The sequence below is a fragment of the Neolamprologus multifasciatus genome, chromosome 5 (assembly GCF_963576455.1).
Source record: "Neolamprologus multifasciatus chromosome 5, fNeoMul1.2, whole genome shotgun sequence".
Classification (NCBI taxonomy): domain Eukaryota; kingdom Metazoa; phylum Chordata; class Actinopteri; order Cichliformes; family Cichlidae; genus Neolamprologus; species Neolamprologus multifasciatus.
This window is the reverse complement of record NC_140443.1, coordinates 6997328-7022534: the sequence shown is the minus strand read 5'-3', so window position 1 is coordinate 7022534 and position 25207 is coordinate 6997328. Positions and strand designations below refer to the sequence as shown.

The following is a 25207-nucleotide window of genomic DNA, read 5'->3' as shown; positions in this document are numbered from 1 at the left end:
CCCTCCCCACAGGCGCTATTTTAATCTCACTTATGTCGAGTTTTTGCCCGAGATGAGTAACAATTTTCGATATAGTTGTTTAATACGTAATTAACCAGTGAAAAGCAACATCAGGAAGTACTTTCAGGAAGTAGTTTGCCTCAGTGTTTGAGTGACAGCTGTGCGGCGGTGACAGCCCACACGGGACGGCAGCCCGCAGAGCCGAGCCGACGCTCAAGATGGCAGGTAATGGCACTTTTTAACCCGAGTTTTCTTAAATATTTTGGCGCTGTGCTGGCATTTGTAAAGCGTTTTCGGGCAGTTGAGGTTTGTAGTAGTTAAATAACGGCTTCTGCTCCACTTCCTGTGTAGTACTGCCGGACGAAGTGGGAGAGAAGTCAAGCGAAAGGGCTGGACAAGCCATGTTAGCAAACTTAGCAGCATCTAGCAGGCTAAGCTAACGAAAGCCCCTTGGCTATGGGCTATCGAAATGGGTGACTTTGGGACTACACTGAATTATATATTTGCTCAGTACATGTAGATTACGTTTTTAGTCTCTTCAGACCTCGGTGGGAGAATACTATGACCCGTGTTTATTATCGATCTGTTATCATAGCAAACGCGAGCGAGTTGACCTAGCCAACGTTAGCCAAGTTGCTAAAGTCATGATCAGCCATAAGCTGACCAAATCCTGCTTTACATCACAACAAAGGCGCGATGTTGTTCTGTGCCAGCGTGGTTTTTTGGGGTGTTGTTATATATATTATGCCGTTGATTATTCTACTCATGAAACGCCTCGTTTAATGTGTGATTTCGATGTAGGAACTGTATTATATTTAGAGCACATTCCCTTGCTTGCCCAGCTGTAAACACTGGCTTCTCCTCATGGGACTTATTTCTGGTCTCTTCCGTTGACTACAACCCCCCATCTGCTATTGTCCTATATCGAGGGCTGGGTGGTATTGAAAATAAACAGTGAGAGGTCTTCTTGTGCTAGATAACGTGATTACTCACACATTTGTTTTTGAAAATGTGCTAATTTGTAAATAGGGGGGAAAAGAACTTTAAATGCATTTAGCGTAGGGCTGTAAATATAATTTTAAGGCATCTGGATTATTTTATGGACTTGGTACTTACTACTATTAAACGAATAAATCCCAACCAAAATAGAATTCGACTTTTATCAAAAAAAATAAATAAATCTGATAATTACCTGTTCATAGTTCATATATATGGTAGATTCGAAGATATTTATATATGTTAAGGAACGAATATATAAATTAAACTGAATTGAATTGATCAGCTCAGGTCTTGCAGTTTGGAGAGGCATTGAGGCAAGACTCTAATGGTTTGGACATGCAGAGGAGGGGATGGTGAATATGCTAGATAAACGAAGTTAAAGATGGATCTGTGAGGCAGGGGGGAAGAAGACCACAGACAAGCTACATGGATGTAGTGAAGGAGGACCTGTATGGTTGATGTGAAAGGAGGCTGGTTAGAGATAGTGTGAGATGAAGACATATGGCGTGCTGTGGCAACCCATGATGGGAAAAAAAGAATAAAAATATATATATATATATCTATCTCAAAAATACAGTTTTTACATTGCACTTTGCAAACTACTTGGCAGTTTATCATGACTACGTCTTTTGACTCTGCTGCATGTGATGGGGAAAGCGCTGAGCTGAGCCAACAGCGTAGCTGCTGTGCTGGAGAAACTGTTATGACAGCAATTCTGAATTATTGAGCCGTGTTTTTATATCGGCACATATCAGACAATACAAGTGCAGACCAGTATGACGCATATGAGACGGGTGACATGCCGATCTGGCCATATTCAAGATGTTTGGCATTATTCAATATGAGTTGCTTGAAACCTCTGATATTGAGCCAGTGGAAAAAATAAAAACAAATAACTAAAATATCAGCTTGAATGGAGTGATAGGGTAAAGTTTAACCTGGAAATTGAATTTTCCATCAAGTAATTCTGCAATCATTAATCATGACCGTGTTATGTCTTTTTGCAACATGAAACACAAACAAAAAGTGTGTTCAGTGCTGTGGTTGGCTGCAATTGAATGCACAATGAGGGTTGGATTTATTGTATTAGGTCCACCAAGCTAAAAAGAATGCAGTCCGATACAGCCTTATACATTTTGTCATAATTAAGGATTTAATGTTCAGTTTAAGACGATCAAACTGTCTGTGCAGTTTGGAGGATGAAGGCCTTCATGTTATGCTATATGCATTGTAATAGATGATTGTTAAATCCATTTTCATCAGCGAGGATTGTCAGAAAAATAATGCATTAGCATTTAATAGAGTGCAGTTTTAATAGCACCAAACTGACAATTGACTGATCTCACATCATGATAATAACCTGCATTTTTCATCTGTGCTTTTATGGATGTGCACTTGACCATTGCAGCTTATTAACTAAAGAAAACTGTGCAATGAAGCAAAAAATGAAATTCTAAATTATTCTTGATCAAGAAAAGTGGGGGTGGATATCAATCAGTTTGTTTCTTTAATTGATTCTGTTCAATTTAATTTGTTAGGAGAAAAAAGTAGGCCTAGACAAGTTTTCACTGTTAAACCAGCTTTTTTTATTATTACCTCTGTATCTGCTTGACCATGGTGTAGAATAAAGTTGTTTTTTTTGTTTTTTTTTAAAAAAAAAAGGCTTGCACAAGATTAAAATGTGTGAAAGCCCCAATTGCCAGTTTGTGGTCATTGTTTTTGCCAACGCTGATGAATGGATGCTATTCTGATGAATTGCACAGTTTGGTACCTGTTTTTAACTGGAGTCAGATCTCAGCTTCCTTCGCTAATCACTGTGATAAGTATTGATTGGATTTGCTTCTCCTCCAGGCCATAGCAGTGGCAATATCACTTGAATGCATCAAGTTTCGCTTTCACCAAGTGATGACATTAGGGAGACTACTGTGATTTATTGCTAGGAGACTTTGCCCCCTCTTAGTAATTGACTTACTCTAAATGTGCCATTAAGACCAGGGTGTCAATAAGAGATGGTTCTTCCGCCATGGATCCCTACCTCACTAACTGCCTTGTTATTGCAGGTCTATCTTTATACTTTGAAGATGGCCATGATGATCTGGATGATTGTAAGTATGCCAATAACACTGCACTAAAAATAGCATACTATTGTAGAATTATTTAATTCCATATAACAGGAGCTTTGTTCAGCAGGGTCCTAGATGGAAATACTTTTAAAAAGATCTATATATTTAAAGCTAGTTGACTCAGTACATTTAGCCTGGCACTCTCACTACTGTTTTACCCGTTGGCCATCATTTAGGCCCTTAGTATTTGAAGGCGTTTGAATAGTCATCCAGTATGTATATCTAAAATCATCTTTATTTTGTTCCCACAGTTGGATTTGATGACTATGGTACAGAGTGTGACGGTATCCGCATCACAGCCTTCCTGGATGCAGGACAAGATAACCTTACTCCTCTCGGGAGGCTAGAGAAATATGCTTTCAGCGAGAATGTCTTCAACAGGTAAGCAGGGGCCCGTGGTCAAGCTGCTCATGCATTAGTCTGCAAAAGCAAAGAAAATTTGTGGATAAGTTGCCACACCATATTCTGCAATGTAAACACTGACCAATAAATATTTTATGACTGAAAACTGACCTGCTGGCTTTGACCACAACTCAGATCTCACTTTACTACAATATTCTACAGCTACTAGAGCTGTCTTTGGCATTTGAAGCTCACTGAAATTATTTTAAACCAGTGGCTGCTATAAGGAACTTTGGAAGTAATTGTATGTATAGTAAAATGCTTCAGTTTAGCTACTGTTTCCAAAATGTCTGTCCAAAGCTATCTTCACAGTAATGTATGTTTTCTCTTCTGAGCTGTCCTTCCATCCACAAGAAGCCCATGTAAATTTTCTCACTTAAAGCTTGTGTGTGGTAGTTGTATCAAAATGACAAAAGTATCTTATTTCCCGTATTTGATATAAAGTAAAATTTCTTGTTTTTTTCCTAACTTATAGAAGGATGAATTGACTTTGTTCGGTTTTGATGGCCAATGTGAACAGGTGCCTGGTCATCCAAACTTAGCAGCAAAACTGTAGACATGTCAGCATGATAAGAATGTGTGCCAATAGCATTACAACAAATTGTGAAGGTCTTATCATCAAGGAAACATGTTCAAATCAATGGAGGGGAGCAAGGAAACATCTGTTAAAAGTCACTTCTTGTATAAAAATCTTTGAGGAAATGTAGCCAGATATTGAGACAAACGTTTCATCAACTTTTCTCAGTTGGGAAATAGTTTCTTAAAAGACTTGTGGCAACATAAGTTTGCACTGAGATAGCCTTTTGTTTTCTCGCCTTCATTCATAAGTCATCTCTAAGCCTTTTGTTATGTTTTTTTTATTTATTTATTTTAAACCCGTACTGTGAAGGAAGACCTAAAGACTTAACATAGAGCCCTGTGTGGAGGTTGGCTGTCTGGTTTTAGAGTGATTATTGTAAACCCTCTCTGTTATATGTTTAAAGGATATTTAGTTTAAGGTCTGTTTTTCTGTTATCAGTGTATAAAGGTGAGGTATTTAATCTGACACAGGTCAGATTAAAGTAGAATAATCAGAGGTGTCTCCAACCTCAAAAGCTGCTCGTGTCTCTACACGAACGCCTTACATTCCAGTCTTTATGCTTTTCATGCTCAGCTCTGCAGAGTTAAAGCTCTGCTGTCATTTCCTAATGCACGTGTGTGTAATGCATTCGACAGCTCTGTCAGTGCGATGTGTCACGCTTTGTGCTTTTGAAACTTGTAGGTATTGGCAGGCAGTCCACTAACTTGAAGCTCCCATTGCTTTCTAGGCAAATCGTGGCTCGTGGCCTGCTTGATGTGCTTCGAGAGTTCAGTGACAATGAAAATGACTTTATCAGTGTCATGGAGACCGTTGCGAGAATGTCGGAAGATGGAGGTAGCTGTATTTTCGTTTTCACCGTATGTAGCTGTGGTTGCAGTTTATTTTATTTTTTAATGTGGTGCATTAATGAAATATCGCAATTTGTGTAACTAAGAGCCCACAGTCCGAGCTGAGCTGATGGAGCAGATTCCTAACATCGCCATGTTTTTGCATGAGAGTCGGCCCAACTTCCCTGCTGCTTTCTCGAGATACTTGGTACCAATTGTTGTCCGGTATCTCACTGATCCGAATAACCAGGTAAGTCTATAGACCTAAAGTAAACAAAAACAAGGTAATTGAAGAAATTCATATAAATTGGTATTGTTCGTTTGCCTTGTTTTGTTTTTAACCTCTGACCCTCGTATTTTTAAGGTGCGGAAGACGAGTCAGGCAGCACTGCTCGTCCTGCTGGAGCAGGGCCTCATCTCTAAAGCTGACATGGAGACCAAAGTTTGTCCAGTTCTACTCGACCTCACAGAACCGAGCAGTGACGATGACTACAAAATTGAGGCAGTGGCTGTAAGACAACACTGCATTTTTAAGCAAAATGTTTAAACAAATGTTGTAGTGGTTCTCAAACTGCAGGGCCGTGGATCACCAGGAGAAAAGCGGGGAGTTAAACTACGTAAACTTTTATGTAAAATAACCTGTTTAAATCAAATTCAAGTTGAACCCTGTTTTGTGTGGTTATGATCAAGAATAGTAAAATATAAAAATTGTGATATGTGGAGCACACCAGAGGAATGTTTTAGTATTGTAGCTGGAGATTGGGCTTGATGTAGTACGGCAGAATAAAAACACTAAACTGGATTTAGGCTACAGGTGTAAGTGTGACTTAGCAGTTAAACCTGTGAAGTTCTGCCCAGGTAGAAACCTTCAGTGGTGCCTTTTTATTACGTTCTGGGACAAGTTTCTAAATAGTTTAAAATTAGTAAATAAGGACAGCAATATCATTGTACAGCATAATTTAATCTAAAGGTACCAAAGTTAAGTGGATTATTTTATTAGTGGCACTTTTAGCACATAAGCGATTCACTAACTTATTTAACTCAAACACATACCCCTTCCTTTACTATTTACTCTTAACACCCCAATTTTTATTTATTTTTTTGTTCCTTTTCAACCTCAGTGCACATCTTATTTCTCTGTGAGGTTTTCTGTTAATTTTGTGGTTCAAGGTTAATAAAATGAACCATTGCTGAGTAAACCGAGACACACTCGGAGCTTGTGATGGCACTAAACTCTGTTCTTGTTCTTCTCTGTACAGATCATGTGTAAAGTTGTCACCATGTTGAGCAAAGACACAGTGGAGCACCTGTTGCTGCCACGTTTCTGTGAACTGTGCAGTGATGCCAGACTCTTCCAAGTGCGCAAGGTAACGAGCTCAACCCGAAGGTATCTTTAAAACTCCGAGATGACTTAAAGCAGATGTTTAGACTGAAGTCACAACTTTGACAGTAAAAATTAAATTGTGGTTCTGCTGTTCCATTAGTGTAAATCCAATCATTCGTTGAGCTAACTTGAATTCGTTTATGTGCGGTAACTTAGCTTACACTGCGCTGTTGTGTTTTCAGTGTGGAATTTTAATTGGCTGGCGTAACTGGTGCCAGTTGGGGAACATGATTTAGGAGCTGTAAAGGTAGTTTAACTTGGCAGATAGCTTGTTATAGAAACTTGTATAAAAAGCATTTTATAAAGCAATCTGCCTCAAGGCTGCACTCTGAATGAATCATACAATTCAGTACAGGTTCCTATTTGTGATATTGGGACTCAACTCTTTTTAAGATGCTGTTTCTTGGTACCTTCTTATTCATACAGGAACATTTTTTACAGCTTTACTCTTATCACAGAGACATTGGTATCATTTTTGTATTACAGGTGTGTGCAGCCAATTTTGGAGAATTTTGTTCAATTGTAGGCCAGGAGGCCACAGAAAAACTGCTGGTAAGATGCCCAATACTGTTTTTCTCACAGATTCAGTGTGTAATTTTATGCTATTATGCAAGATGAAAGTTTAGTACTGTGTCCTTGAAGCTTTTCTTTAGATGTGCCTTATGAGTTTGCATAAAGTGCCTTATGCTGTGTTAAACTGTTGTGTAATCAGAATGGTGTTATGTAACGTTTGCACGTCAGTAGTTTCTTCATGGTTTAAGGTTTCAGGCTGTACTGATGAGACTTTATTTTGACATAGATGCCCAAGTTCTTCGACCTGTGCTCAGACAGCCTTTGGGGCATCAGGAAAGCCTGTGCCGAGTGCTTCATGATGGTCTCAAATTCCACCTCTCCAGAGGTGCGGCGCTCCAAATTGTCTCCCCTGTTCATCAGCCTCATAAGTGACCAGTCCCGCTGGGTAAGACACACAAACACATGAGGAAAATAACTTGGAAATGGAAGAAGGGGGAAAAAGGGATTTTGTTAAAATTACAATAACAATCAAGTGTAACGTCCTGAGTGGTGTGATGAAATTAGGGCAGTTGTTGCTTGGAGCTATCTTACATCCATCTTCCCTGTGTTTTGATGCGGTATGCTTGCAACTTGTCAGACTTTCAAACTGGGACTTGAAATCAGAGTGTTGTCCTTTTGAAATGTCTAAAACTAAGAGCAGAATACACATTTTCTTCTGTGTAGCCAGATTACCAGATCCACAAGCTTTAGGTGTGTGTGTGTGTCTTTTTGTGTCTGAGCTTGCGGTTTGTATCTTTTGAGGGTATTTCTTGCCTCATCGTTTCTAAGACTGATAAAATTTGAATGATTGGCACAGTGAGCAAGACTAATTTCTATATACTCCACTTTCAGGTACGACAGGCGGCTTTCCAGTCTCTGGGGCGCTTCATCTCCACCTTTGCTAACCCATCCAGCACAGGCCTTCACTTCAGAGAGGATGGTGCACTACTAGAGGTCCCCAGATGTACATCTGACAGGTAAGATCACCTGTTTATCACTGCTATAACAAGAAGCATTAAGAGGCTCAGAAATGTCCTTCTTTTGTCATGTCCACATAGTTTAAGACAAAATGCGTATGTCTTGAGTCGTTTCTTCTTAGGTCTGGATGTTTAGGCTATTAAGTAAGCTGTGACATGTAGTTCAGGCTGTGATTATATCAACATGCAGGAGGTTTGAGTTTGGTCTTGGCACAGACGCTTCTGACTGTTGCATCATCAGTTAAGTGAATCATGGTTTGAATTCACTGGGTGGGACCTGAATGGTTCAGGTTTTTTTTTTTTTTTCTTCTTCTTGTCATTTTTTATCAGTTTTTATGTGGAGGGGAAAAAATGTCAAATAAATGGAAGAGATTTTTTCTTCAATCTTCCATTAAGCCAGTGGTTCCCAAACTTTTTTTGCTGGGCCCCCCTTGTTTTACAAGAAAAATGTTCGCACCCCCCCCCCCCCCTCGCGCGGGCACGCACGCACACACGCACACACGCACACGCACGCACGAACACATCCTCCAACCACACACCCATATTTTGCTCCATTGCGGTTTATTTCACACCTCAAACATTTAGTAAACAATTAAGCAAATACAAGTAATCTGCAATAAATTACAGGTAGTAAGGAAATAAACTAATAAAGTCTTTTACGCTACGTCCACACCTACACGGATATTTTTGAAAACGCAGCTGTTTCGTCCACACGTAAACGGCGTTTCGAATCACCGAGAACGGAGATTTTTTAAAACTCCTTTTTTGCGTTTATGTGTGGAAGAGGAATACAGAGTTCCTCATGCAACATCAAAGGTATGTGCCTTTTTCACGTCACGCTGTGTGCACCTTATTGTTTACATGAGATGAATTGCAGAATAGCAGATAGAGACAAAATACTGTTAATCTGACTATCTGCAGGTTTTACACGCTTACATATACACGCAGTTACTGTCCCTCCATTTACAAAGGCAGAGGCGTCACGGTGTAATTATTTTACATGTAGTTGTTTTTTTCCTGTGTAATAATGTTCAACATTGCATCAATACATTTTTCAAAAAATCCCTCTGCAAAATGGGTTCAAAAACATAAACAACTGTTGGATGCTGTTTGTCCCTGATTTGAACCGGGGGAACAAATTGTGGCAGGATCAGCCTGACGTTATTTGTATCCCACTGTAACTTTACTGTATAAAGAGCTAACATCTCCAAAATGTCAGGAGTAGTTAGTCATTACAACAAGTGTTTGTGAACTGCAAATCAAGAATGTGGGATACTGTTTGTCCGTGATTTAAACAGCTCAGCGCTGCTCCCAACGAAGGGAAAACCAATCCTGCAGGGAGACCTACCTCAGCACTTGTGCAGGTGAAACCAAAGGGAAGATAAGCTTCACCATATTTTCTAGTCTTTGGCTTAGAATGAAGTTGGTTTGGAAACATATTCAGCGATGCTTCATCTCCTGCTTTGCGTTTGTGTGGGCGCCCGTGTTAGCAGTGTCCAAGCGTTGGTTTCTTTGTCCCTTTTCATGCCGCGCCCCCCCTGCAATGGCTCTGCGCCCCCCCTAGGGGGCGGGCCCCACACTTTGGGAACGTCTGCATTAAGCTTTTAAGTGTGCTGCTGTTTACAACTTAAAAAAATCTGTCTGAGGTATAAGGCAATTGGAAACATTTAACTGCTGGCTTTGAATGGATGCATCTACTCAAAGTCATCTACAATTTCTTTTTCTCTTCCTCATTTCAGCGACTGTTCCCTAAACTCCCTGAACTGCTCTGACATTAGCAGCTGCCACACAGAAAGAACCATCACCCACACGCCTCCAAACCAGGACGGGCGCGCCACGCCGTCACCAGAACACGTGTCAACAGCTGACAGCGAGGAATTGCACAACTTTGATAACAGCCACACCTTAGTCCCTGAAGAGGTGCATGGCGGTTTCACCCACACAAACAGCAGTGATAGCCCGACAGCTACAAACAACGCTAAGAACACGAAAGAGGCGGAACAGACAGACGAGAACTTTAATTCTTTTCACTATTGGAGGTCTCCTTTACCTGACATCAGCGGGGAACTGGAGATGCTAAGTTGTCAAAAAATGGAAGAGGTGAAGGAGGAAAAGAGAGAAGAAGAGGAACCTACAGAGAATTATAATGATTCCAAGTCTAACCATGGCAAACAAGCTACCAGCGACCAGATCCAAAAGGTTTTGGACTGTTTGCAGCCACACATGGATGACCCCGATGTACAAGGTAAGGATACGCAGGTAGAATATCATTTGTCTTTTTGTACTGAACTGGCATGTAGATTCAGCTTTGCATGTAATTTGCCTCCAGCTCAAGTTCAAGTGTTGTCGGCAGCTCTAAAGGCAGCCCAGCTCGACAGTCCGACAGACGACAGCCCGACTGAACCCCAGCCAGAGCTTCAGCCAGAGCTTCAGACTGAAAACGGCGCAGACAGCCCTTCTGCAGAGAGTGAAAGTTTGGAGGTTCAGTCAGAGATAGAGGTGCAATCCACAGACGAAGAGCAAATGTCAAAAACTCCCGTATCCTCAGAGTCGTGCCCCATCCAGGAGCAAGGAGACGAGGAAACGCAGACGGAGCCACTGGAGAACCAGGAGCAGTCTCCTCCCAACTCCCCCGTTCTGGTACGAGCCAGTGACTGTCAACTAATGTGACTGGATTTTTCTTGATGCAAGTAGTTGACAGTATTTTCACACTGCTGTATTGCATACTGTATTATTGCAGCTAAACTAATACTAGGTGTGAGCTAGAACGTCTGTTCTGTCTTGTGGCATCACTGATGATCAGAACATGCATTTCTGTGTATTTTCATTCGTGAAGTCAATGTTTGTTCTGCAGGATTTGATAAAGAATTTAAATGCCAAATCAAGTCAGCATTTTTTCCCGTTACTTTACATTTTACTTTACATCATAAAAATTATAGAAAGAAACCCAACACTCAGTGATTCATTCCCTTGTGAGCAAGCTTTTGGTTGCTGGAGGCTTTTTCCTCCTCGCTGCCACCAGACAGCGAGGAGGAAAAAGCCTCCAGCAGAGCCAGGCTCAGGAAGGGTGGTTGCCTGCCACGACTAGCTGGGGGGTGGATGGGAGGAGAGAGAAGGAAAAAAAAATAGAAGGATGTAAAGATGTGAAGCTTTTAGGAAAGGACACAAACTGAACAGCCAGCTTCTTGTGCTGCTTAACCCCAGCTTGGAGTCGAATTTTTATTAAGGAGCTGCAAGTCAGGTTAAGGTTGCTGTAGCTCAAAGCAAAGCGTCACTGCGTAATTTTATATCGCTGTGCTAGTGTTGTTGTTATAAAATTATGATCAGTGTTGCTCTAGGAGGTCTGCTGGATCTGACCGCTCAAGTTATTTGCATTGTCATAGGTTTGCAGCTCAGGGGAAGAGATTGCACTGGGCAATTAGAAAGGCTTTAATACATTAACATTGTGAAAGGCTCAGTTTAAACTAGAAAGTGTTTTTTACTTTACGTAATCAAGTGTCTCAAGTCCAGCATGGTTGCGTCTGATATCAAAGGCTCCAGAGCTACATTGTAACTGTTTTTACAAACAGCTGTAACTGATTTCGACCTGGTATGAATTGCTTTTCTCCAGTACTTGGTGCACGTCTGTGATCATTAACAGTATCTGTGTGAATTTGTCCTTTCCTCAGGAGTCTGAACTAATTGAGAGTATGGAAGAGGAGGGAAAGGATGACTCCCCTCACAGTCCATTATCTGAGGATAAGCCTAAGGTCCAGGTGAGTCAGCAATGATATTTTCCAACCTAGAAATATTGATCGCCATCTAAGAGTTGGTATTGATTAGCACTGACATGGATTCGTCGCTATGCTTGCCTGCTGTTCTGAGTGCAAACGCATTAATCTTCGTTTCCAGAACGTGATCCCGCAGCAGCTGCTGGATCAGTACCTCTCCATGACGGACCCGGCCCGCGCCCAGACGGTGGACACGGAGATCGCCAAACACTGTGCCTTCAGCCTGCCGGGGGTGGCGCTTACTCTGGGTCGCCAGAACTGGCACTGCCTCAAAGATACATATGAAACGCTCGCTACTGATGTGCAGGTAGTAATGCAAACATGAAAGGGGGCACAGGGGTATTTTGGGATTAGATTTGCTGTTTGACTCTAATAGGACAAACAACACCGCATGAGAAATCTAAGCTGCCACACTAAGCTGTCACTAACTGACAAAGAATATGTTGTTTGGATTTTGGAGCTCTGGGATTTCTGCCAGACGTTGAGAGCTACTGTGCCGTGTCAGTGGTCATCTAACTGGAAGCTGAATCCTTGCAGTGTTGAATTTTTATGTGCTTCTTATTAGGAAGAGAAGGCAAGAACACAAACAATGACTAGACTTTATTTTGATGGATGACTCTTAAGCATTTCAAGACTACTAAAGTAAATTCTGGATGTGTCACGCGTGGGTTTTTTTGACCACAGTGTTGATCTGGTGGCTTAAGATTTCAACATGTCATTCAGAAACTGACACTCATAAGAGGAACATTTAAATGAGACCTTAACGCAACAGTGTTGGTGTACTTAAAAGAACAGTGATTATGACAGCACTCACACTGTTACCTTTTATTTCCTCACAGCACTGAATGTCTCTATAAGCATTAATGTAAGGTTGATGCTTTTCAGTGGTTTAAGTTTTTCTTAGTAATTTGATTGTGTTTTTTGATGTGGAAAAAGAAGCTAAAAGGATGTTTTTAAAGCCGCTTTCCGTTCATGGATGGTGTTATAATCCTTTTATGGCCCTTTCTCTCCTCCCTCGCTCTCAGTGGAAAGTGCGGCGTACACTGGCTTTTTCCATACACGAGTTGGCGGTTATCCTGGGGGACCAGCTGACAGCAGCTGATCTGGTACCAATCTTCAACGGTTTCCTCAAAGACTTGGATGAGGTCCGCATTGGCGTGCTCAAACACCTTTATGACTTCCTGAAGGTAAGATTACAGGTTCACTTACTTCCGGATCGAGTAAGATACTTTGGTGCGGCTGTGTTGACATTCACACTTCTGAAATGCTTTGATTTTACAGCTCTTTGATTTTTAGCACACTCGGTGGCAGAATTTTGTAGTTTCCAGTAAAAACTGAGCCATATTGATAGGTTAGCTCTCTAATTGATCTGCTCTGTGTTCATCTTGTTGTTGTTGTAGCTGCTGCACGCAGACAAGAGGAGAGAATATCTGTACCAGCTGCAGGAGTTCATGGTGACGGACAACAGTCGCAACTGGAGATTTAGATACGAGCTGGCAGAGTATGTCGTCTTTTCTTCCTACTGTCAGGATGAAAAGCTGGAAACACATTTAACTTTAAGCTAACACTCGTTCAGATAGGCTCACATTGTTTGACCGTTTAATTCTGCTCTTGCTGTTTGATGTAACTTCATTGATCTTAAATTGTGATTCACTTTTTGGTTGATTGTACTAGCATGTACAGTATATTTGAGTGAAGCACTCTGCTCCTTTCCCCTCTGCAGACAGCTGATCCTGATCATAGAGCTGTACAGCCACTATGACGTGTATGATTACCTCAGAGAGATAGCGCTCACACTCTGCTCTGATAAAGTCTCCGAGGTCAGGTGGATCTCTTACAAACTGGTAAGCTTACTTTTTTTTTTGTTTGTTTGTATTTAAAAACCTTCCACCCTGGATGATTTTAATGATGATTGGTGGGGGGCAGCTTTGGCAGCTTGTAACACATAGCAAGGTCAGCAGAAACTCTGGAAACTTTAGAGGAAATGAATCACTCAAATGGAAGTGTTCATGCGTGGCCTGTGACCGATGAAGTAACGTCCTGATGGCTGTGTTTGATCATCTTGGCTCATCTCCAAGGACACAGTACAGTCGACAGATTAACTGAGGGGAAACCTGTACCGCCAAGTTCTTGTTTGTGTAACAGAGACAAATTCATAATCGTGCTAAATATAGATTGGCTTTTCCTTTTAGATGAACTGCAGCGACTCACTCGTCAACTCTTGTGTTCTCAGGTGGTGGAGATCCTGCAGAAGCTTTATGCTTGCGGGGCTGATGACCTTGGCCTGAACTTCATCAACGAGCTCACTGTTAGATTCTGCCACTGTCCCAAGTGGGTGGGGAGGCAGGCCTTTGCCTTTATCTGCCAGGTGGGTAATGCTCATCTCAAGTGTCACAGTTCTCTCGGCTTTAAATGTCTGTAACTGCATCAGTGACTGTCCATGCTGCTGCTGCTGCTGCTGCTGGGAAATGGAATAAAATAAATAAAGTAACAAACCAGATGCCATTTGGAGCTTTGAGGTAAAACAGCCTTCAAGCTGCATATACACGAAGTGTTGAAGCTGACAGCCAGTCACTTAAGGATATTCCAGGCTCTGGTTGCCTAGATAACCTTCTAGATTTAGTCCTGGTCAGATGGCAATCAATTGCTGTGTCCCAATTCGGGGTATGCACGCTTGAAGTACGCATTTTAAGTGCGGTTACGTCACCGCCACGCGACGACGGCTGTCCCAATTCGAAGTGTACTTCAAATGCATACTCCAAATGCGCCGTCGATTTCCCCAAATATCAAGCGTGGTCCGGTGCACGCTTCGTGGTCCCATATATCCCACAATTCATAGCGCGGCGGTGGGTGTGGATAATTTTGCCGCAAAATACGGCAGAAGGGAGCGGCCGAAAAGTGAACTGTCAAAAGTAAGTACTGAATATGACGTCACTTATTCATGTGCGAATGTTTAATAACGAAGAACATTAAAACATTGCTGTTGGCCACATGTCGGCAAAGTTATGTGACACTAGTGATGTTTGTACTTACAGTGTTAACTTGGTTTTAAAGCCTCTACTTCTAAATATACATATAGTCGACCTTAATCTTACAGAGAATCTGATGATTTTATGGATAATTAAAGTCAGTCATATATCCACAAACACAACAAGCTGAAAGTCAGTGATATATATATATATATATATATATATAATCTGACAATACTATAATATTGGCCATATTATATTTACATTACCATAGTGAGATGACTTTAGTCTCATGAACAACATTAACTAATTATTATTTACTAGCTAATCTTGAATAACTGTTCAGTACAGAAATGAAGCCCTTGAATCATGTTTTACAGTCCTGTGGTTTCAGCCTCAGATACTCAACTAATCAAAGTGATGTCATGACAAAAATGAATGACCAACAAAACATTTTTCTCCTTCATTTCTGTCAAACAAAGCTGTATGTAACGTGTCTCGCGGTTAGTATCATGGTTGCTAGGCAACCTGAACAGCGCGACGAAGCATATACCGTCCCATTTCACAAGCCTCTCACTTCCGCACTTCCCGTACTTATAGTACGCACCGTCCGTAGTACGCGTAGTGTGCGTACTTCAAGCGTGCATACCCCGAATTGGGACACAGCAAATGATATCCTGTGTGCTCACTGGTGACCTCTTCAGTCACTCACCTGGAAATTGTTTATCTCTGGTCCCACCCATTTCCTGTCGCCTGTGGTTACGTGACCCATAGTCACTGGATGTCATGGAATGTCATTCACTTGTCGGCTTGTCACTTCCTGTTAGGACAAAGCTGAAGTGCCATTTATAAAAGTTTTTTGGGGAGGGGTGTCCCCAAGGAGGTTTTAGTCAGACCCAGTAGAAAAATCACAAACTATGTAATAGAATTATTCCCTTAAAACTACTTTTGTATGTTGCCTGATTTGAATAAAAAAAGGACAAAACAAAACTACTTTTGTTAATAGGAGTTAAAATTACTGAAGCAGAGCAGGCATTTAGTTTATCAGATGAACAGGAAATGACAGGAAAATTGCAGACCAATCACAGTTATCCCCCCTCAATCCCCAAAAGGCTCGTTCTGACCAAGGGGAAAAAAACAGTTATTGTTCCTGGATAATTTATAATTTACTTTCCTCAATAAAAACATGTTCTGAATCAAAAACCTTTGTCCATTTGAATGCAGTGAAAATTTGTCTTAAACGTGTCTCTTAATGTAAACAAATGAAAAACAAAAAAATATATATAAGCATGTACATGTCACATGTATATAAACCTCATTATGAATTGTTAATCATGTTAATGATGAATGTAATACTACATTACAATTCATGTTGTGGTTTTTAAATTGTTATGATGAAATGTGAACTTTCTCCTGGTGTGTGATTGTTTTAAATGGACAGACAGTACATGCAATAGCAGTGGTTGTTTCATGTCATGTTCACGTCGCATAAGAGATGTGCAGTGACATGAGTGTGTTTGTCAGCTTTTCTGTGTGGTCAGATGCTTTCGTTATGTTGCTGCATCACCCTCACTGAGTGCATTTTGACTCACTACTTCCTGCATTTGGTTTGCTCTTGCCAAATATTTTCCATAGGCCGTAGTGGAGGAGGATTGCATGCCCATGGAGCAGTTCAGTCAGCATCTACTGCCCAGCCTGCTCAGCCTCTCATCAGACCCCGTGGCAAACGTCCGCGTCCTGGTAGCAAAGGCTCTACGACAGAGCGTGATGGAGAAAGGTAATCCATAAAAAAACTGACCATCTAAAGGTTTTCATACTTCATCAAGAAAAAGTACAGGGCATAATTGTAAAGCTGTCAGCACGTTGGTTAACTCATTTTTTCCCCCCTCTGTTATCATCATAAGCTTTTGGTCATAACATACTTCTCCCTTTGAGTGTATTAAATATGTTTTTATGTTGGTAACTATAGTGAGCTCTGAAATTTAGGTGAGTCGTATTGTTGAAGTTGCGGTTGCTTTGTTTCTTAAAGTCAAAGTTACTCTCCCTTCAGCACAAGCTCTGGTCATTTGCTCATAACTTTTGACTCTTCCCACTAACTTGAGTTTTGTGTCCAGCGTACTTCAAGGAGCCAGGCTGTGCTTGCGCTGACGAGCTGGAAGAGACCGTGATGGCTCTGCAGTCCGACAAGGACCGGGACGTCCGCTTCTTTGCCAGTCTGGACCCAAACAAAGGCTTGATAGACACAGCCCCCCTGATCTAGCCTCGGCTCTCCCCCTCCAAGCCCTGTTACAGCCCACCTGCCTGTCTTACCTACCTGTTTGTTTGACTGACACCCAGTCAGTTGTAAACTGCAACACCAGCACCTGACCAGATTCCCCGGCCGCTCGCCTGCTGGGCAGATTCACACCGACGACCATTTGAGAAACGATGGCAGATGTTCAGGTTGCTACGTTAAAAGTATGAGCATGCTCAAACACCACAGCTCTGTCTCTGGTTGGGCAATACAAAGCGCACATTATCTTCACAGCAACAACAATGAGGAGAAGAATAAAGGAAAAAAAAAAAAAGAGCAAACTTGTGAATTTTCATAAGATGAGCAGGACTCAGACGTCAGCTGGACTGCTTTGCGTCAAGCTGCCGTATTTTCCACCTGAACTTTCCCTCTGCCTCCTCCACACTAACATCGACTCAGTCCCCAAACACAGACTTGTAAAACTACGACAGGCTCTCTGTCTCCAAAGCTAATTCTAAGCTTGACTATGAAATTGAGATTTTGTTCTTGTGTCTTTTTTTTTTTTCTTGTGAATTTCTTAACGAACAAGCAGGCGAGGCCTGCCTGACTCCGATGTGTGCACTAACTCAGGGGGACTCATCTGAATCTCAACAGCATTATTAGCTTACACATTAAGCAGAAGCTCCTGGATCCCTCATGGAAAGAAAACAGAAAACAAAACAAAAAAATCTCCAGCAGTCTGAGCAGCAGACCAGCCAAACCAAGTAGCTCTGCTGGTGTCTCGCGCCTCAGTTCATCTTAAATGCCTGTTGTCTCAGACATCCTTTTGACTTCTAAGATGTCCTCTGGGTTATTGTCTGTTCACTTCTAGCTTCTCATGTTTCTCCCCCTCTCTTTCACCTGGTCTTCATGGGCCACTAAAACCACTACTGCTGCACAGAAGTAAATGCGATTCTGCCACTCAGCGTAACTCAATTAAATTCATATCTTTTATAAAATAACAGTGACCTAATGGACTTTTGATTGCTTCCCTGCTCCGTGTCTGTTAACCAAAAATGTGACACAAACTGTCTCCCAAAGAGCAGGAGGCTGATGAAATACCTCTGCTTGGACATGACTGGCCAGTGTGAGGAGCATCTGTGGTTCAAACAGGCTCTGAATGTCCTCAGTTGGTGACTTATTTAATTTTATTCCCTGTGGTGTTAACTCAGACATTAATAACAAGGGCTCATGAAATGACACAGGGTGATGCAAAACTCAGAGAGAAGAGGAAGAAAGCAAGCACATTGATGGATGATTTTTTTTTTTTGCATGTTTTTCCCCCCTCAAACTTTGTGTGTTTGTGTGTGTGATTGTGCGCGCGCGTGTGTGTGTAAAGGTCCATTTCACTTAAGGTCGACCTCCTGATATTGAGTTGTGACCACAGTGGTGTTCAGTGGATCCGACTGACCGGTTGTAAATTAAGAAATAGGAACGGCAGTGTTAGTAGGCTAAAAAGATGCCTGATCATTGTTTCCCTGTCTCGGTGGAATTATTTCAAGTATGAGATTTTTCAGAATTTTGGACAGCTTTGAACCTGTGGAAAAAAACATTATGGAACCAAGGCCAGTGTAGTCGGGTTTTCACCCGGTTTGAGATGTGTTATAAATATTGGGAGCAGTCACCAAGTCACTTTGTGTAGTCTCTCGAGCTTGTCTGTTCTTCCTCTCTTGTATATGGTAACCCCCCCCCCCCCTTTTTTTTTTTCTCTGTTTTTAGCTTAGAAATAAGTTGAAAACTTAAATCGATTGTGGTGTGTGAGCTTTGCATCTCAAGTCTTTCTTCCTTTGAAAGGAGAGCTCACTGCAGTAATGGCGGTGTCCACTCATCTCGTCTGTCTGCAATTTGTGTCCCATCTCATTTTTTTTTTTTTTTTTTTTTTTAAATGTAGTAGAACAGTTAATATATACATTTTATGAGAATTATTTTTCTTTTTCAATTATGCACCACTGTTCAAAGATTTTATATCCTAACTTTACAAAATTTACAACCTTTGTAATATTCAATGGTTTCTTTTAAAAAGACATTTTATGTAATGTTATTTTTAGTATTCTGTAATTAAAATGATGAAAATTACAATGCTGTGTTGGTTGCTTTGTTTTGCCGTTATTGTCTGCTGTGGTTCAGTCATACAAGGTTAGATTAATCTGTTGTCCAACACTTAAATGTTACTTAATGGCTAAAACATTTCCTGGAAATGAACAACAAAGGTTTGAACCACGTAAACAACTGAGCAATCCAATATTAGATGTTTAGATCTCAGCCTATACTGATTTATATGGAGTAAAAGGAAAATCTGACAACTAGTATCAGCTGATGTTCTTATACACTCAGTGGCTACTTTTTTTAGATCCACAGGTTTAACTGCTTCTTCACGCAAATATCAATTTGGTCAGTCACATGGTAACTGTATCATGTAGACATAAAGATGATCTGTTGAAGTTCAAATTGAGCATCAGAATGGAGGAGAAAGGTGATTTACGTGACTGAGTGAGGCTTAGTTGTTAGTGCCAGACAGGATGGTCTTTCATAGTATTTCAGAAACTGCTCATGTGCTGGGATTTTTCTCTCAGTTATCTCTAAGGTTTACAGAGACTGGTCAGAAAATATCCAGTAAACTGTTCTCTAGGCTAATGCTAGAGGAGAATGGATAATATGCTTCCAGCTAATAGGCAACAATAACTTAAATAACCAAGGTCTGCAGAAGAGCAACTCTGAACGCACAGTGTGTCGAACCTTGACTACTTCAGCACAAGACTACATTGGCTGTCAGCTAAGAACAGAAAATTACAATTTATACAGACTAACAAAACATTAGAAAAACATTGCCTGGTCTGAGTCTTGATTTCTGCTGCAACATTTATAATAATAATAATAATAATAATAATAGATTGGATTTATATAGCGCTTTTCAAGGCACCCAAAGCGCTTTACAATGCCACTATTCATTCTCGCATTCACACACTGGTGGAGGCAAGCTACGGTTGTAGCCACAGCTGCCCTGGGGCAGACTGACAGAAGCGAGGCTGCCATATCGCGCCATCGGCCCCTCTGGCCAACACCAGTAGGCGGTAGGGTAAAGTGTCTTGCCCAAGGACACAACGACCAGGACAGAGAGCCCGGGGATCGAACTGGCGACCTTCCGGTTACAGATGCGCTCCACAACCCCCCTGAGCCACGGTCGCCCACACAATTTAGAAGAAAGGGTCAGAATTTGGAAGAAATCATAGATCCATCGTTAAGGGTGGTGGTGAAATCGTATGGGAGGATATGACTCCAGCACAATGATGCATCTGCCATGAAGAAATAAGACTGGGCTGAATATTAAATGTGTACAAAAAAGCGCATTTGATAGTACAGGCTTGATTTCAGGATGCTGTAGCTAGAAGTGTTTTGGACTGATGATGTCATTAAAGCTGTAATGTGTAAATTGCCACAAATTTCTACCACTTATTATCCCCCCACCCCAACACACACAGAGGTACATATACACTTGCTTGCACTCTTAAGAGCACAAAGTCTATTTATTATCACTTCTTTAAAATCTTTAGATTTGAAGCAGCAATTTTCTTTAGTTTGTTTCTTTTAATTGCTGATTAATATCAAGCTGTCTTTACGGTTTCTGCTGTCCTTCCTGCTGATGGGAACTCCTGACAGAGCCCCTCACGTCTTTCTGAAAAGCAGCAGCTTACGGTCCCATGCAGTGCTGCCAAAGCTCTGGATTAGCTCCATGCCACAGTGTCTTTCTAGGTGTTCCCTGGCATGATCCGCCACATCCCCTCGGATCTTTAGGGTCTTAAAGTGGTCAAAGTCCGAGCGTCCCAGCTTCCTCAGCCGCCGGGCTGCGGAGCGATAACACTTCCAGGGCTGGGCCTCCAGCAGAAGGTGCTGGCTCATGGAGGACAGGCGAGAGAGCAGCAGCAGCAGGCCCGAGTCTCCGTGGTTTAAATGGACCCACATGGTCACAGCTAGACACAGACACAAGTGGAAGTGAGAGCAGCCGTGCAGGCTGAGGTAGTCCTGCAGCTGGTTGGTGTCTTTGGTGATGTCGAGAGGGATGAAGGTGATTCTGCTTGGCAGAGGGTTTATCTCCTCCGCTCGCTGAACTAGAGTTTCATCCAAGTCGAAGCCCAGGAGGTGAACTTTCCTCCTATCAGACTGTTCCTCAGGCACCAGATGTTTGTAGAAAGCTACGCTCAGTTCCTGCCGTTCAGTGGGTGAAAGGAAAAAAAGAGGACAGCTGTTATAGAGCTGACAATTTAAAGTGATCCTTAAAGATCAGCCTCTAAATCTGTTTTAAAGTGTCTCTGAGGAAGCTTTTTAAAGATATAACGTCACCAGAACTTACGTAATGGGTGTGATCCCTTATATCCAAACTTCTGAAAAGTCATTCAACTTAAACAAATGTGGTATGAGGACAGAAATTTACATTTAATTATTAGTCTGCATTATACAATGAGTCTAAACGCAAATATGAGCATTTATGCATAATCGAGAACATATCAAAAAGTCCTGCCTATTTAAAGGGGGACACTTAGGGGAAATATGGCCCAAATCATTAGTATGTATGAAAAAACAACAGAGGTGGACTTACCCCTGAGTTACAGCCCACGTCCAGGACCAGCGTGGTCTCATCACTGTATCCTAAATCCCTGAGCAAAGCCGGTGGAATCAGACTCAGGCGGTTCTCCGGAGGGTTGAAGCTGTAATAATTTATGAAGTTACCGTAAGGAGCGGCGCCAGGATCGTTTATTTCATCGTCAGGATCAGCCTTGCTGTTCTTCGAACGGGTTGCCATTGTAATATGTGCGTCCCTTAAATAACTCCGGGTAGAAAACAGTGCTGACCGAACTGTTAACTTTATTTAGTTAATTATTTAAAGTTAAATAATATCAAACTAAACTTGTAAGTAAGATCATTTATACAAAGTACCAAAATGGCTATATATAGCTAGCATATGACAGATAATGACGCTGTTTTGTTTTTAAGTGAACAGTGTTGAACAGTTTCCAGAGTTGAAGTCTAGCACAGCCGTTTAATGGAACTTACTTACTCAAGGGCTCTGGGTTCTAGGAGGCAGGGGAGAGCCAAGGTGGCAACAAGATGACGTTCAGCCTGACGCCATGGTAACGGTAGCCTCTGATACTGTCTGTGCGTCTACAACAGGGATGTCAAACTCATTTTACACAGTGGGACAAATATACATATGGGATGCACCCTGGACCCAGTACAGGTGGTGGGAGACAGAAGGACTCTGGCCAAAATAACATCTCTGATGGACAGAGTCTCCCACCTCATGCATGTAGATGTTGCTGAACTGCAGAGCTCCTTCAGTGACAGACTGCTGCATCCTAGATGCATGAAGGAGCGTTTCCGCAGGTCCTTCCTCCCTGCAGCTGTCAGACTGTACAATCTGAACTGCTCCCAACAAACATAGATGTTTACATCAATGCTGTAACTGCAATAAGTTAGTTAATTAACCAATTCGCACTACAACCTGGTTTGCCTCTTACCTGTAATTATTTTTATTTAATTTAATAACTGTACAGTACTCTCTGTTTATAGTAATCATTGTCCTTAATGTAAATATGTAAGAAAAATTGTGTGTTTCTGTTCCGTGTCCTGTGTACTGTTTGTAGTATATTTGTCTTTTTGACTGCTGTTACAACCAAATTTCTCCTTGTGGGACAATTAAAGGATTATTCTATTCTATTCTTCTATTCTATATACAGCTCAGTCTGATCTATAGCGGGCTGGACAAAAAACAGGATGTGTTTTTTCTTTGGTATTGTATGAATGGCCACGGGGAAGCTCTACGCTTCCGTATAAAACAGTTGATCACATTTTACTTACTTAAAAAAATAAAATAAAAATAAACATGCAGTTTAATTTTGTAGACCACTAAAATTCAACTTATATGATCCTTCTCTAACGTAACAATATTTCACAATTAAAATGCTGTTATTATTATTTATTTATTTTTACCAGGCCATTTTTATTCGTTTCACAGTTTAGCAAATAGCCCTGCCTTTTGTCCCACAATGCACCTCCACTGTAAAATGTTCTTCTGAAATAAACCGTAGCGTCTTTATTAAGGGGAGGTATCTAAAAACTCAGAGATTTACTCTGTGCTGCTGCAAACACTCCCGGTTAGTAGGTGGCGCTCTGCTGTTTTGCCAAATGAAGAGAAGTGTCCCATTTGAGTGCCCGTACCCGCACCTTACGGAAGCGAGTCCGCTAAAGTAGCATAGCAACTGTGCTGACATTGAGAGCGATAACGGTGGATAGCCCATTGTCATAATTCCAGGTAAGAAAAGACAAAAGTGTTGACCACGAGGTCTTTTTCGAGTCGTGTGTCGGTTGTTAATGCGCACGCACAGAGCTGGACAACAGCTGTTTTTGAGCTCATTAACAGGGAGGAGATAACTTGTCCTGTCTCAGGAGAATGAAAACAGCTCCCAGGTGTCCAGCCATAAAGTGATTTCCGGTGTTCCACGTTAAATGTTTTTACGTTACCTGGTTAGATTTGTTTATATATTCCACTTTACCACATTCTGCATGTTACACGGCTACCAATCCAATCAATGTGTGTCATTAAATCTGTTTATTTTAAATGCTAACACCCCAAATTCTTATTAAATAATCGAGTTCACTTGTAAGGTGCTCTGTAGCCATCTCCTCTTTTTAAATCCAGTTTGTCGTTTTTTGTTTTTAACCCAGATTCGTGACTCTGATTGTGAACAAAAGCTCCAGCAGCTCAGCGCGGAGGAAACAAGCTACATTTGCTTATTTTGTGCAGAATATTGTGATGAAATTACCTTTTATTGGGAAGGCAGCAGGTCATGTTAAACTGTGACTATCACCAATTAACGTGGGCGTGTTTCCTCAATCAGCAGCATGTGTTTAACTGCGGATCTAACATGTGGAACTCGGAGATGGATTATGTAAACAAATCTAACCATTTAGCCTGTATTTAAACTGTTGGAAGTTACTTGTTATAATCTATCAAACATATCTCTCATTTTGAGGAAAGAACAATCCTGCCACAGGTTAGATATTGTAGTGCGCTTCTTGTAAAGTAAAAAGTTGAATTAACTGTAACAATGTGTTTTTCAGTAGAGACATGGGCAAAAGGGCAGCTTACACTTCTGTAAAAATACTTTAAGTGGCAAAAAAAGACTTGATTGATTATAATGCAGAGTCATCGGGAAAGTAAAAAATATATACTTTCTATATAGCACTTTGTAAATCCTGTTGACTTCAGTGTTTACCAATATAAGATACTAAAGATACAAAAGCCTTGGCAGGAATAAAAACTAAAAGATTAAATGCCTCACTGCCTCCAGGAAGTCCTGAGACTTAATTAATTTGTAATTAAGGTTGTAAATTATTTTTTGCTGGTGTGATTGGTAAAGCTGAGCTTGTTTGTGTGATAAGCAGGAGCAAATGCTTTTGATAAAATCTCAGTCATCTTGTTCCAGCGGTGGAACAAGATGACTGTGGGAAGTATCAAGTACTTCTCAATAGTTGAGTATTTCCATTTTAGTCTACTACTTGTCAGGAACATGCGGGTTCAGTACTTATTATATTTAATGCACAAGTATAGTAAAAGGTGTGGATGATGGTGATAATGTTAGAGTATTTATCAAATTAACAGATAACAAATATTCTCTTTAATAACTGACTTCAAGTTCTTGGTTTAAGAACCAGTGATGTTTGCAGTGTTGTCACTGGTTACTTTCCAGCTTATTAACCCATTTTAATCTCCTGTTCCCGATTTCCTTCAGCATGGTGACAGGAAAGCGGCTCGCAGACATCGGCTATCGGGCATTTTCTGCCTCGATGATGCTGCTGACGGTGTACGGGGGCTACCTGTGTGCAATGCGAGGGTACCGCTACATGGAGAGGCAGAAGCAGCTGAAGCTGGCAGCAGAGAACCAGGATGCTGAAGTCATCAAAGACTGACAAAAGCTCTGCTTTTTGCACACATGTGGACATTTCTCATTCCTCCTCGTCTTTATCCAGCAGCGAATCGTGATGTTTATTCTTCAGAGGACACTTGTGTGATTCCAGCAAGGGCACGGCGCCCTTATAGAGACGAGGATTTGTTTATAAAGCTCCCAGAAAATTAACCACAAGCATATTTGCATCACTGGCTTCTGTCAAATTCATTCTGAGCTGCACTATTTCAGGAATAAGATGTAATTGTGTTATATGACATTAAATGCATTCAGCTACACAGTGTTGTGTAATATATTGAAATAGGACTCAAATAAGATGAGACAAGCAGAAAAACTTTTAACAGAATATATTTGGAAAGACATTATTTTAGGTACTCAAGTAGGAACATGA

At 41.2% G+C, this 25207-nt stretch overlaps 3 protein-coding genes across 5 annotated transcripts; 2 read left to right on the top strand and 1 right to left on the bottom strand.

Moving 5' to 3' along the window:
• On the top strand, window positions 1–17125 carry ppp4r1l (protein phosphatase 4, regulatory subunit 1-like). Of its 2 annotated transcripts, XM_085158663.1 has the most exons (20): window positions 1–225; window positions 3060–3104; window positions 3374–3503; window positions 4832–4938; window positions 5039–5181; window positions 5296–5442; window positions 6191–6298; window positions 6802–6867; window positions 7115–7273; window positions 7720–7844; window positions 9584–10089; window positions 10174–10484; window positions 11513–11599; window positions 11736–11921; window positions 12640–12801; window positions 13015–13115; window positions 13338–13458; window positions 13848–13982; window positions 16219–16360; window positions 16698–17125. In XM_085158663.1, the coding sequence occupies exons 1-20, from the start codon at window positions 219–221 to the stop codon at window positions 16841–16843; spliced, it is 2934 nt and encodes a 977-aa protein (XP_085014789.1). In that variant the 5' UTR covers window positions 1–218; the 3' UTR covers window positions 16844–17125. The 2 variants fall into 2 exon arrangements, with proteins under 2 accessions (XP_085014789.1, XP_085014788.1); XM_085158662.1 differs by lacking the exon at window positions 1–225 and having other exon boundaries at window positions 232–3104.
• A 211-nt stretch (window positions 17126–17336) lies between these two features.
• On the bottom strand, window positions 17337–21891 carry bcdin3d (BCDIN3 domain containing). The gene is made up of 2 exons (XM_085158674.1): window positions 21450–21891; window positions 17337–21058 (listed from the first exon to the last, which is right to left on the bottom strand). The coding sequence occupies exons 1-2, from the start codon at window positions 21651–21653 to the stop codon at window positions 20519–20521; spliced, it is 744 nt and encodes a 247-aa protein (XP_085014800.1). The 5' UTR covers window positions 21654–21891; the 3' UTR covers window positions 17337–20518.
• Window positions 21892–23024: 1133 nt separating this feature from the next.
• cox14 (cytochrome c oxidase assembly factor COX14) lies at window positions 23025–25092 on the top strand. 2 transcript variants are annotated; one of them, XM_085158677.1, is made up of 2 exons: window positions 23025–23162; window positions 24643–25092. In XM_085158677.1, the coding sequence occupies exon 2, from the start codon at window positions 24644–24646 to the stop codon at window positions 24818–24820; it is 177 nt and encodes a 58-aa protein (XP_085014803.1). In that variant the 5' UTR covers window positions 23025–23162; window position 24643; the 3' UTR covers window positions 24821–25092. The 2 variants fall into 2 exon arrangements, with proteins under 2 accessions (XP_085014803.1, XP_085014804.1); XM_085158678.1 differs by lacking the exon at window positions 23025–23162 and adding an exon at window positions 23214–24381.
• Window positions 25093–25207: the final 115 nt, after the last annotated feature.

Bases quoted from the DNA above. Each gene is read 5' to 3' on its own strand.
- ppp4r1l (XM_085158662.1), top strand. From the start codon at position 3,023: ATGGATCCCTACCTCACTAACTGCCTTGTTATTGCAGGTCTATCTTTA. The intron at 5,443-6,190 runs GTAAGACAACAC...TTCTCTGTACAG, and splicing joins ACAAAATTGAGGCAGTGGCT to ATCATGTGTAAAGTTGTCAC. The intron at 13,983-16,218 runs GTGGGTAATGCT...TATTTTCCATAG, and splicing joins CCTTTGCCTTTATCTGCCAG to GCCGTAGTGGAGGAGGATTG.
- bcdin3d (XM_085158674.1), bottom strand. From the start codon at position 21,653: ATGGCAACCCGTTCGAAGAACAGCAAGGCTGATCCTGACGATGAAATA. The intron at 21,059-21,449 runs GTAAGTCCACCT...ACTGAACGGCAG, and splicing joins ACGTGGGCTGTAACTCAGGG to GAACTGAGCGTAGCTTTCTA.
- cox14 (XM_085158677.1), top strand. From the start codon at position 24,644: ATGGTGACAGGAAAGCGGCTCGCAGACATCGGCTATCGGGCATTTTCT.